Genomic DNA, 13,156 nt, shown 5'->3' on the forward strand with positions numbered 1-13,156 from the left:
GCAACACATCAGAGTATACAAGGCAGCAGGTGACACAGAGAATGGTCATGAGACCAGGCCACCATGTGCTACCAGATCTCTTGGGTGCTTTCTCCAGTGACTTACAAGATGTTCCCGTTGGAAGCCTCATCATCAGTGTGTAAACTGAAGCTGCTCCAGAACAGCAGAAGGAGAAGCAGCTCGGGTGGCAATGGAGCTGAAGAGACCTGGCCAGGGAGGCCTGTCTGGTGGTGATATAAGAAATGGATAAAACCGGAACAAGGACAGCGGGACGAGAAAGGACAAAGCAGAGAAGACGATCAGAAGTGAGGTGGCAGCATGAGAAAATAAAAACCAGAAGTTGAAGGGCTGCTGACAGCAGAGGAAGAGTGGGGAGAGGAAGAGAGAAAAAAGTGTAAACAATCCTTGGGTGTATGAAAAGTAACAAGAACCAGACAGCTGTGCCCCGGCTGCTGCTGAATCACAAAAGCTAAACTACTATATTGATATAAATTGTTTAGAACCAATAATTATGAATGAATAAATAATAAGATTCAAATCAATAAGCAGCATGCAAGTCACCACCATGTTGATTCTCTAATGACACTCAAGTGTCCCCTTCCTTGGGCTTTCAAACTGTTGACATACAAAATGGAAAAACGTGGCTGTAGTTCCCTAGTCATCTCAGAGCACGCCCGCCAGAGACGCCAGAGGGCTCCCACGTCTCTCCAAATAACACTCCCATTATGCCTACCATGATACTTTTAGTGTAGCTTTCTAACTAAAAATGTAGCCAGGCAAGATCTACCTTGAGCCACTTATGAAGCAGTTAAGTGTAGTTTTGATGTCCTTGGACCCTGCCTACTAAGGTCCAGAGCAAGCAATGAATTACTCAAAAAAACGAATCTGTGTTAAAGTGACAACTGACCAGTATATACTTTTTACAGAAACAAAGATTAAAAACCAAATTAAACTGTACTGTATAAAATAAAACCCTTATATGTAATTATAGTTAAATAGTAGAAAGCTTTCTAAGTGTCAATGCTTACAGAATTTGAGCTACTAAGTAAGTACATATATTCCTCTGCCCACATGTGAAGCTGACACACACTAGCAGATTATTTAGCCACTGGCCCACTGAAAACACCGTGAAGTGAACTGCAACACTGTTCCTTATTATTTCTGAATCAATTCATCAGAAGTCCACCAACATTTTTTGTTGTTTGCTAACAAGCAAAATCTGCATCGTTTATTGGCAACATCATAGTCAAACATCAAATCCTTCAGAACTGATGATCTTCATTGCAGAGGAAATTCTCTCATTCAACGACTTTTAAAACCCAAGTTGAAGGAATAAAAGGTAATAAATAGACAACCAAATGTGCACTGCCTGGAAACCACAGACCCACGGGTTCCAACTTGACATGCACACTCTGTGATCTAAAACCCATGGTGACCAGAAACACTTAGATGACACTGCCCCGCAGGTCATGTCAGAAACACATGAGGTTTTAGTAAGCTACAGAAATCAAGCAGCACTCGGGAATGAAGATTTCAACCACAGAAGTCTGTACTCGGGTCATGAATCTGCGAAAACTTCAACAACTTCATTTAGACAAGACTTCAACAACTTCATTTAGCCGAAGGGGTAACTTCCTTATCAGTCAGCTCTAGGTACAGTGCTTTGAAAATGATCGAAGCGAGTTCTCCATTCAGTGAGTGATTGCAGGTCGGCCTGAATGAACGGCCTGAGATCCCACCCATCAGGGATACAGGTGGTTAGTGCACTCTCCAGTAGCATCCTGGCATTCCAGCAGGCACTGTAAGATGGAGTCATTAGTAGAAAATGTCAAGCTGACAAGAAGCATGCCTAGCCAAAGGAACATGCCTGGTGGCACTTCATTATAAAAATGTATTTCTCTAACCCTGTGACCTCGGAGTAGGGACACACCCTGCACAGGCACACACCTGAGCTACCCATGGAGGAACCAGGCAGCACAGATATGGAGTTACAGGGCTTCTTCGATGCTTATATGATAAAGTGCAGCCTCTACCCTGCACATGGTATTGGTTGAGGTCACTGCACCAGCATGCATCCAGGTTAAGAACTTACCTGCTAGAGACTATTTCACTGCTACTTGGTCCAAGCATCTCACCTTCTCTGCTGAATCACAACATGGTCTTTCTAAGACGTGTTATGCAAAGCTCTAGAGTACTAACCAAGGAAACAGACCATGAACACCTATGAAACGTTGTTAGATTCACTGGAGAAGAAAGGTGCATGCGGAAAGACACAACGATGTCCACCCAGGACGAGAAGAGGCAGGGAGGAGCCTGTGCTGCCAGAGCATCTCTTTCGTCAAGGCACTTACCGAAGTGCAGAATGTCTTCCAGAGCGGGACACACTGTTGCCCACAGGGGAGGGCAGGTTGTTCCCTCTGTGCAGGTCCTCGATGGACCTACTCCAGGGCTTTGATTTGTCCACTGCACTCTCCACGGTACTTTCCACACTTTCAAAGTCAAAACTAAAACAAAAAAGGAATGCTACTCAAAACTTAGAAACTAACTTTCAGACACACATGTGGACATTTGCAACCTGCTATTCCTTAACCTCTTCTTCACCACAGCGCGAGAAGTCTTTGCAGCCGAAGGAAATGCAAAAGAATCTCTGGGGTCCGGTCCTGGTGTTAGTTTGAAAAACATGAGGATTACAAACACAGGGTCTGGCCAAAGAATCGTTAACAACAAACAGTTAAAACCGGGTCACTGTACATTGCTGCATCTTGCTTGGTGGCTGACCAATCATTACCACTGCTATGCTGGAAGGAGGAAGAAGATCGTACAGCTGTCTTCATTTTGCTCGAACAAGTCGGAATGTTAGGCTTATACTAATTCATTCCTATCCATCGATTTTTCACTGAGCGTTTTCTCCTAGTGTGTTAGCAAGTACTTTTCCAGCCATGTGTGATGCATTACTAGCAAGGCTATGGATCTGCTTTGATTTTGGACTCTCTCCCCAATGTGGTACTCTTTAAAGTAAGGCTGTTGTTCCTCTGACATTTTTTGAGGCTATTACTCATGTTAACCATGTTGGAATAAGTGGCAAGTTGAGCTGCTCATTCCTGTGTAGCCTTAGGAACCAAGTCTCTAAACAAGCAGGCCTTTGTATCCCACTCACTTCCTTACTCACGCAGTGTGTTACTCCGCTTTCTTGTAAGAATACTGCAGTGTTCCTACCCCTAGTTCTGCCTGATCAGACAGCAGGACAAAATGAGACGGCAGCTAGGGTTAATATTCTCTGAAAGACTATAAAAGATCTTGAAGAAAAAAAAATAATGCATGTTGGAAATCATCTCCAGATGCTTATAAAGCATGACTGCCAGAGGGAGAAAAACAGAAACATCAGAATGGCCACCTAAAAACTAGGGAATATTCTCTAACTCTTCCGGTTAACTGCCTAGCAGGGACAGGCGCACAGAGTCTGCAGAGGGGCTGATGACAGACTTTTCTGTCACGCCCTTGGATGCAGGAGCAATGCTGAGGAGGAGAGAGGCAGAATGGAGCAGTCTAAAAAAGCCTCAAGTACTAAAACAAAAGGTTCTCATCGACATGGAAGGGACTTTGAGGAACATAGGAAGAGCATTCATGGTATGGACATGTCACAAGCCGTTCACCAAAAGCTCACATCACACGTTCGTTCGTCTTACTCCTTCCCACGTGCACAGGACCAAAACACAAGAAACACAAACTTTAGCAAACTGGTGGATGCTTCTATTTCAGACAAATCCAGAACCTGTTGTATTACATTCCATGCACTGGAGAATTACTAATGCCGGGGTATAGGAATTTTTCAAAATAAAAGACAAATTATATATAACTTCTCATCCAGATACAGCAAAACAAAAACAAAACCAACAAACAAAGTGTTTAAAGGTAATGCCCCCAAATAAACCTAAAGACTCAAGAACGGGGAACACCAACTCTGAGTCGAGGTGTTTAGTTGGTTCTTGCCTTACACTGTAGCCTGCCGGCTTGCCTCCACTGGGCTGACAGGAAGCCATATTTGAGAAATCTGGCTTCCAAGCCCTACTGTCAAGTAAGTAAAGAATTTATTATACATAGTAAACAATTATATTATTTCTCTTTTTCGCTGTTCCTGAACGTCTTCCTCAAATACTATAAATATATCTATAGATTTTAAAATTTGCAAGGGGGAATATTCTTTTTGTCATAATATATGATGCATCATGGGATTGGTTGACCTAAAGTAACAGAAATAGGTAAGAAATATTCTTGTCATGGAACATGGTATAAGCACTAAGAATTATATTTCAGAAAACAGTTTCTTCTAGTATATGAGAGGTATCAAAATAGAACCATCATGCCGGACTTGGTTACTACACACGAATCTGTAAAGCAAGACTAATTGTAGTTTCCTCTACATAAGTATTGGGTGAAGGGATAGAGACTAGAGAAAACTATCCAGCTGCACATTCAGACTCTTCGGAGTGAGAAAATAAAAAGTAGTTACTGTTAAAAAGAAGAATGGCGGAGTTGGAGAGAGGGCTCAGGGTGTAAGAGAGCCTGGTGCTCTTAGAGAGGGCCTTACTTTGGTTCCTAGTATGGACAACGCAGCTCACAACTGTCTGTAGGGCACTAAGTGAACAGGTAGTACACATATATTCACGCAGGCAAACGCCTATATACATAAGATCAAACTAAATATGTCTGCCTTGGAAAAAACAGAGTGGGATGCATTCAGAAAGTGGACGTAGGAGGATTCTCACAAGTTTAAAGCTAGCATTGTGTACAGCCTGAGAGCCTGTCTTAAAACACACACACACTCTCACACTCACCCACATACATTCACACACACTTACCCACTCAAAAACACTCACCCATCCTCACCACTCACCTGCACACTCACACACCTGATGGAGGTGGGTCATCTTTCTATCTGTTGTTTCATTGGTTAAGTAATAAAGAAACTGCCTTGGCCCCTTTAATAGGACAGAAAATTAGGTAGGCGGAGTAAACAGACAGAATGCTGGGAGAAAGAAGCCGAGTCAGGAGTCGCCATGATTCTCCCACTCCAGACAGACGCAGGTTAAGATCCTCCCTGGTAAGCCAGCTCGTGGGGCTACACAGAATATTAGAAATGGGTTAGATCAATATGTAAGAGCTAGCCAATAAGAGGCTGGAACTAATGGGCCAGGCAGTGTTCAAAAGAATACAGATTCCGTGTAATTATTTAGGGGCATAAGCTAAGCCATGCGGGCGGCCGGGTGCCAGGGACGCAGCCCTGCCGCCGCTCTTATTACAACACACACCCCCCACTCACACACACATGCACACACACCCCACTCACCTACACACACACACACACACACACAAACCACAGCAAAGAGAAAAACAAACATCACTGAAGCTGAAGCATGCTCCCTGACTGATTAGAAACACAACATCATTCCGCCTCTCTCCGCACATAGGAGACGACCTGTGGAGGTTGGACTGTTTCCTGATTAAAGGAGAAACGCTGAAAAGAGAATGTCTCCTTCAAATGTACACTTTGCAGCCCTGTTATAAACCATGCCAGAAGTCATGAAGATGGAGAACCGCGAGGAGTAACATAGCTAAGCAACTTAATTTTTCCCTGCCCTGCGCCAGGTTCTTTCCCTGCATGTGGCAGGAAACCAGAGACTGCAAATGTATAGACAATTTTTTAAAAAAAAAGAGAGAATAAAAGTGTTCCTTCCTCCTGGGCTGCTATGTTGGTGTCTAGAACTGCATCCTTATCTGTTCACTTGCCAAAACATACACAAACACATCTACAGCATTTCCCCACTCAGTGCTGGGGTTGAATCCATGACCTCACAAACACTAGGTAAACAAACGCTTTACTACCGACCTCCACCCCAGCTGTCACACAGGGTTGGGGTGTGGGGAGGTGGTAGAATACAGGCTTAGCTTGTACAAGGCCCTGCTTCAATCCCCAGCAGACCAAAATTTATTAAAATGCTAAAGGACATTTTTTTGCTACTTCTTTTATTTATTCAGCAATGTACCATATATCACTCTAGTTATCTACCACATAGACTAATAGAACTTCAGCCCCCCAGGAAAGCTATTCTTTTGCATTGTGGATATTGCTCAGTAGCAAGGACATGTCCCAGGTTTGATTCCTAGCACAGCGGGAAGGTCTTCAAGGTGATTTTAACTCACCTGTTTCGTTTCTAATACCATTTACAGGATATGTTTTTAGCTAAACAATCTCTAAAATGTCCCCCCTCCTCTGCTTATGGTTGCTTTCAGTGTGGTATGTGATTCTACCCCTGGGCTGCATCTGCTGGGACCATGTGAAGTTGCTATGCAAGCAAGCTAAGTTTTACTTACGTGACTGCGTACTGTGCAAAGGATAGATACTCCACAAGAACATCGAGGCCTTTGTTGTCTTCATTCAAAAACTCTCTGACCCATCTGGGGAAGGAAGAAAGAATTGTTGGCAACAATGATCATATGGTTTACGTACAAGACATGGCGAGTAGCTTTGGTTTTTCCCTGAAACATCCAAACTCTAAACAGAAATACAGAAGATGGCCCCAACTGTTTTCGTAGGGACTAGGCACTTCTGGATGGGGCATGAAAACCACAGGTCACTGTGTAAGGATACAGAGCAGAAAGTACCTGCATGCCATCCTTGTATTTGACCGTCTGAAGACTTGAGACGATGAATTTCAGAAAGGTTTCTAAGAAAAGGAATTTGTCCTAATATACTTTCAACCACACATCACCCCTAGCCTGGCTGCTGGAAGAGCCAAGACCAGACAAAGAATCAGGCAAACTGGGAACATGGTGCCACAGCCACTGCAAATCAGGCATGACTCCAAATCCATGCTCAGTTCCTCTTGGCGCACCCAGCCAAAGAAACCACTAAACCACCAATGAGAGGCCAATGTTTATGGGCCTCTGGAAATTCAGTAAGGATAATGACTTGCTTAATTTTTTCCATGAGTATGAAAACCTTTAAAAGACTGCAGGTACCACAGACCATCAGCAGGACTAACACGTGACAAGTAGCTTTAAAGATCCATTCTTAACCCATTCTCTTTAGCTCGCTTTGGAGTGCTGTGTACGGGTTCACCAAGAATACGCACACATTATATTTGCCTTACATAATGACTCCAACAGACAAGGTGATGAATCAGTACTTTAAGGCCTGAGGGTAAAATCCTGTCACCTGACTTCACACTCTTCCTCCTATGCATTCCTCAGCAGAGACTGCGGATATCAGAAGGAACCTTCACTCCATGTGAAATTCCACCAGTTGATGGGTACAAAGATCACTGTGGTAACACAAGATTTATAGGCACACACTGCAGTCCAAAGCGGTTGTGTCCCTCTGGGAACATGGTGTCAAAGGTTGCCTAGCTCTGGAGGCCATGGTTGCAGGCTATGAAACAGCAGCGGGAAAATGGCCATGTGTCAAAGGATGTACCTTGAGAGGCTTGTGCGATAAGAATAATCTAGCAGACTCCAGATGTCTTTTCTGTTTGTTTGACTGTTTTGTTTTCTGGTTTGTGCTTTTTCTCCTGTCTCCTCGTTTCTGGCCCTTTCATCTTGATATACAGATACACAGGAAGTGTGAGGAGTAAGAAGGTGGGAACTCAGACACCCTGATTTATGTTCTTCTTCCAAGTACTTCAGTTACCACCAAAGCTATGCACTTAACCATAGCTGCGTGTAAATATAACATTTAAGAGGAGCCTGGAGTGGCAACATTGGCACAGAAAATCCATCGGTTGGGTCTCACAGAGTGGCTTTGTTAGCAGACCTAAACACAGCTCACAGGAGTGTGCACTGGTGAAGGCAGAAAATTCCAGAACAGTCACACACATGCTCTCACCATATCCACTTCCAGATACTTTTTGTTTCCTCCCTGTGCAGCAAAATCTCCAGAGACAGTGAACTTCTTCCCATCCCCGACACAGGGTTTCTCCGTGTAACAGCCCTAGCCATCCTACAACTCACTCTGTAGACCAGGCTGGCCTCGAACTCACAGAGATCCGTCTGCCTCTGCCTCCCAAGTGCTGGGATTAAAAGCATGCACCACCACTGCCTGGAAACTGAACGTTTTTAAATGTAACTGGTGGGGGACTAGGGAATGTCTAGCCCTCCCTGTGAATGCTGGCAAAGCTGCTACTTACTGAGGACCCGAGTGTCTTCCTCTTCGTTTCTCCGCTACACAATGCAAACTGTCCTGCAGAGATTGCTGTCCTTTTTTTATTTTTTTTAATATTTATTTATTTATTATGTATACAGTATTCTGTTTGTATGCCTGCAAGCCAGAAGGGGGTGCCAGACCTCATTACAGATGGTTGTGAGCCACCATGTGTTTGCTGGAAATTGAACTCAGGACCGTTGGAAGAACAGGCAATGCTCTTAACCACTGAGCCATCTCTCCAGCCCCTGTCCTTTTTTTTAATGATCTATTTTTATTTTATGTACATTGGTGTTTTTGTCTGCATGTGTGTCCGTGGAGAGTGTAGGATTCCCTGGAACTGGAGTTATATACACAGTTGTGAGCTGCTAGGTGGATGCTGGGAATTGAATCCATGTACTCTGGAAGAGCAACCAATGCTTTTAACGGCTGAGCCATCTCTCTAGTTGGTGTCTTTTTCACATGAAAAAGAATCACTAAATTCCAGGTTATTCAGGACAGGCTCAGTTTCACATATTCTATTCAGTGCTCACTACTGTGGAAGTTCAGAACCATAGCCACTGAAGTTCTCCTGCAGACATCTTCACAAGGAGCAGACACCCCAGAACGTCATGAGTACCTGCTGCCACTCAAACACCGACACCTCCATCTCATATAGATAAAAACGTCAGCCACTCGCACAAGCAGAAAACTGACCCAGACCCAGACATGAGGAACTTGAACTCAGCCAAGCAGGAAATAGCCAAGGACAGCAGGTCTATGCATCTTTTGATTCAGTGGGTAATGTGTGTAGTAGATTCTGATGCGGGAACACGGTTTAATTTGCTTCTTTAACATTCTAACCGATGTCTCACTTGGTAACTATAACCAAAAGCACCAGAAAGATAACTTTCGAAGTGAGACAGGAAACTAATGCTTAGGTCCTAAGATAGCATGACGCGCCTCTGGTGTAATGTCACAAAGCGGATTCTGGTCCTAGAGTTGCAGGATCCTCCTTGGTCGTTTGGTGTCACTCCAATGACATAAGGCAGTCACCACTGATTGCCTTAGCTCCTCTATCAATGACACTCACTAGCTAAGTCACCCCATAGTAAGGGTATGGCCCTCTCTTCCCCATCCTCTTAGTCCCTACCCTTCCCTGACGGGGAAATTCTGCATGGCTGAGGACAGTACAGATTGATCATCCATGAACTGCGAGACTAAGGAAAGAAAACGGGTAAGGATGTCAGAAGACAAACATTAAGGGAGTATCTCAAAGCTCAGGGACTGAAAGGAACATGGGGACCAGAGACTTGGCTCAACAGGTACTGCCCCCAAGCCTGACAACCTAAATTCAATGCATGGGACAAACACTATAAAACAAAGAAACACTTGTCTCCCACACAACCCTGCCCCCATACACACAAAGGATAGAAATAATGGGGGGAGGGGCGACTCCACGCTGTAAACACACATGTCTGATCACACAGAGCTCCCTCATCTCTCGGTGCGTGCTCTGGACTGTTTCATGTGCTGCCAATGGGCAAACAGTTTCAAATTGGGTGATTATAAGTTTTGGAAAACAGAATTATTTCTGACTCTGACAGCATGGATTACTTCCTGAGTGCCTTGCAAATTCAAATGTGATTACCATATGTTATAAATTTGAATTTAGACAAATTCCAAATCAGATTCTTGGAAGCTTGGAGAGACAGGGATAATGAGAAAAAGTTCTGGAAAAAAAGAAAAATTGTATCCAAAGAAAGGGCTTTGTGGGCAAATGCAAACAAGTCAGTACTGAAATGCAGGCCGCTCACAATGTGGTTTCAGAGTTTTGTTCTCCCTGCCTTCCAAAGTCTCAGAGCCGAATTTCTTCACACAGAAAATTAAGTCTTAAAAACCCTCCTGGTGTCCCAAGGACAAGCAAGATGGCAAGACACAGGAAAGGAAGAAGGGACAGGTGTTAGCCCTTTGCCAGGGTCCTGTAGAGAAAGTCTGACCACTGGGTGGAGAGCTGGAATGAAAGATGCTGAAAAATTGGGGGTGTGGGGAGAGAAGCCAGCATCACCCAGAGCCTAAGCCATTACTGAACAGCGCAGCAATCCAGTTCTCAAAGTGTACCCCATCACTGCCAGGAGTCCTTGAAGGTCTCTCAGCAGACCTCTAGGGTTGATCTAATTTCCTAAAAGTTTCTAGATGCATGGAAAGCCTTGGGTTTAAACTGTCAACACCTAAACAAAACCAAACCTTTGTAGAACCTGACCTGTGAAAGAGACGGGGAAATTGCTGAGAACAAAACAGAGATGTGTTTACCACATTCCTCACTCTCTGCCATGATGGGGGAAAGGGCATTCCCACGGAAGAACAGTCAGGAGCTCTGTTACCGCGATGCGCAAGCACACACCTTTCTCATTTTCTTCGTGAGAAATCAGCAGCCAAAGAAAAACACCTGCTGCCCACTCATGCACCTGGACAATCTTGGGAGGGTCAAGGATGGAGCCATTTCTCCACAGGCGGCCAATTCACTTGTAAAAATGACTTACAAACTATGATAATATTTTGGGTATTTGAAAGACATTTCCTCAAAAATACATGAAGCTGGCCTGCTGATTTGGAGAAAACAGACAGTATTTGTCGCTAATGATCAATTTTCAGCTTCAATAAAAATTAAGATTTTAGGAAAAGTGTGATTATATTAATTTGATAGCTTTATGATAACTATAACTGGATGCCAATGGCAGCAATGGTTATTAACAAAAATGACTTTTAAAAAAACACTACTGAGGCCGGGCGGTGGTGGCGCAAGCCTTTAATCCCAGCACTTGGGAGGCAGAGGCAGGCGGATCTCTTGTGAGTTCGAGACCAGCCTGGTCTACAAGAGCTACTTCCAGGACAGGCTCCAAAACCACAGAGAAACCCTGTCTCGAAAAATAAAAATAAAAAAAAAAAAAAACACAAACAAACAAACAAACAAAAAACCACTACTGAATGACACACTGGAAGAGCAGAGTACCTCAGTAAGCCGGCTTCGCAAATGATCAGGTCAGGACTCGTGGTCCAGGAGTCACAGGTGAAAACATCCCCTCAGCGCATGAGATGGATTTGAACAGAAGACAGGAGGCATTAGCGCCTCTGGACATTGTCGGGCAGAGAATCTTAGTGTACTGCCAGAAGAATCTCCACAATTACCTGAAAAGGCCACTTAGAAACTCCTGTTTTCCAAACATTCTCATCTACACCAAACGGGGTCAGGAAAACTCAGCTGCCTGCTATTACAAAGATAGGAAAGAAGATTCTCAAGAGTTTTTATGAGGAAATAACGCTATTAATTACAAGGAGGAGCTTCTACTGTTTTGTTACAGTTCACAAAAAGTTATACGTGCTAATAGTCACAGCAGTGTATATGTTTAAATATTAAAGTTTGCTTCTAAATATTACATATTAAATAAACTTAAAATTTCTCAATTTTAATTTTTAAAATGGTAAATGTTACTAGGTTCAATTCATATAAGCAACAACAATTTGTTGGAGTTCAAAACAATTAGCTAGGACTGGAGAGATGGCTCAGAGGTTAAGAGCATTGCCTGCTCTTCCAAAAGGTTCTGAGTTCAATTCTCAGCAACCACATGGTGGCTCACAACCATCTGTAATGAGGTCTAGTGCCCTCTTCTGGCCTGCAGGCATACACACAGACAGAATATTGTATACATAATAAATAAATATTTTTAAAAAACCAATTAGCTAGAATGAAGGCGTGCAGAATGTCAAAAAGCGTGAGAACTCTTAGTGTGGACAATAAGCTTTAGATGTAGACAAATCATAGTTCAAGTCTCAGTGTTTCTAACTAGCATGGAATGAAAACAACTGGCAGCTGACCTTCAACCTTCCCATATACATAACAGTGGCTCAGGGTACGGAGCAATACCACAAACATTTTTATGTGAAATAACACCAAAGTGCCTAACAAATGCCAAAATTACTATGACTTTGATGATTCCAAAGCAGCACCATGTAAGAATGGACTGATCACAAAGTAGACACAGACACACACATACACACACACGCGCACACACACATGTACATGCAAGTGCACACAATTTGTAAACATCTTAGAAAAACGCTGGCCACTCTCTTCTCTTTCCTCTTTGACCAGGTCCAGCTCCAGCCATCACTGGCCCACAGAAATCCTGACAGTCTAGGCAGTTTCTCGGGGCCTTCTCTTTTCTGCATACTTCCCAACCCCCTGACCAGTTTGCCACAATCTTCATGCCTGTCGTCTCAACCAACCACAAGTGAACATCTTTAAGAACATCTGTGACCTTGCATTCAGACTGAAAAGCAATTTTCCATCATTATAGGCGATGGTATTAAATCACCTATACCACAGTTCCATGGAGTAAAACTAGCAAATCTCTCCGGCGGACCCCTCACCACCACAGCCGCTGCCCAGACATCTGACGCAATTTGGCTTCTGCCCACTCAGATCGCTTGCCAGTGTGCTGTAATGACACTCAGTTCTTTTTCAAGGGCATTTCAAGTAATTTCAGGGGTTTGGATAAGTCATAATCCAATTCTTCTCCAATGCTATAGCTCCTAACAGTAAGTGAATGGGATTATTCCCCGTCAAAGTCTTATTCGACATAGCTCAAAAATTAATTTTCTTTCTCAAAAGATTGCTCCATTTATGGAGTTTTAGGTTTATCTCAGAGCTCAGAAGAAACCCTTCACGACAGCTGCAGCTGAGAACGCTACCTCAGCAAAGCCCACTCACCACCCAAACCTTGAAGCCCATGCAGGTGCCAAGAATAATTTTTTCAGGGCAAATGGATTTCAAGTGTAATTTCAGCTTTTAATTTCTGGAAATCAAAATCTCCTAAGTGCTCAGGTCACTTTAGGTAAACAAAAATCACATTCTACACCTTAAGAATATGTTATATACTGTTGTTAACTTGTAGATATTTTCCTTGGTGAGCCTAAGAA

General features: G+C 43.4%; 1 protein-coding gene across 5 annotated transcripts in view; it reads right to left on the reverse strand.

Annotated features, from left to right (window-relative positions):
- Fmnl2 (formin like 2) overlaps positions 1 to 13,156 on the reverse strand; it is a 257,682-nt gene that overhangs the window by 63,344 nt on the left and 181,182 nt on the right. For 4 of the 5 annotated variants that reach the window (XM_057754580.1, XM_057754583.1, XM_057754581.1 and 1 more), the window contains exons 5-6: positions 6,373 to 6,456; positions 2,352 to 2,504 (exon numbers count right to left, since the gene is read on the reverse strand). In XM_057754580.1, coding sequence (XP_057610563.1) covers positions 2,352 to 2,504; positions 6,373 to 6,456 — 237 coding nt within the window. The remainder of the gene's footprint in view (positions 1 to 2,351; positions 2,505 to 6,372; positions 6,457 to 13,156) is intronic. The other variant, XM_057754584.1, reaches the window with a different exon arrangement.

The sequence above is a fragment of the Chionomys nivalis genome, chromosome 22, assembly GCF_950005125.1.
Source record: "Chionomys nivalis chromosome 22, mChiNiv1.1, whole genome shotgun sequence".
Lineage (NCBI taxonomy): Eukaryota > Metazoa > Chordata > Mammalia > Rodentia > Cricetidae > Chionomys > Chionomys nivalis.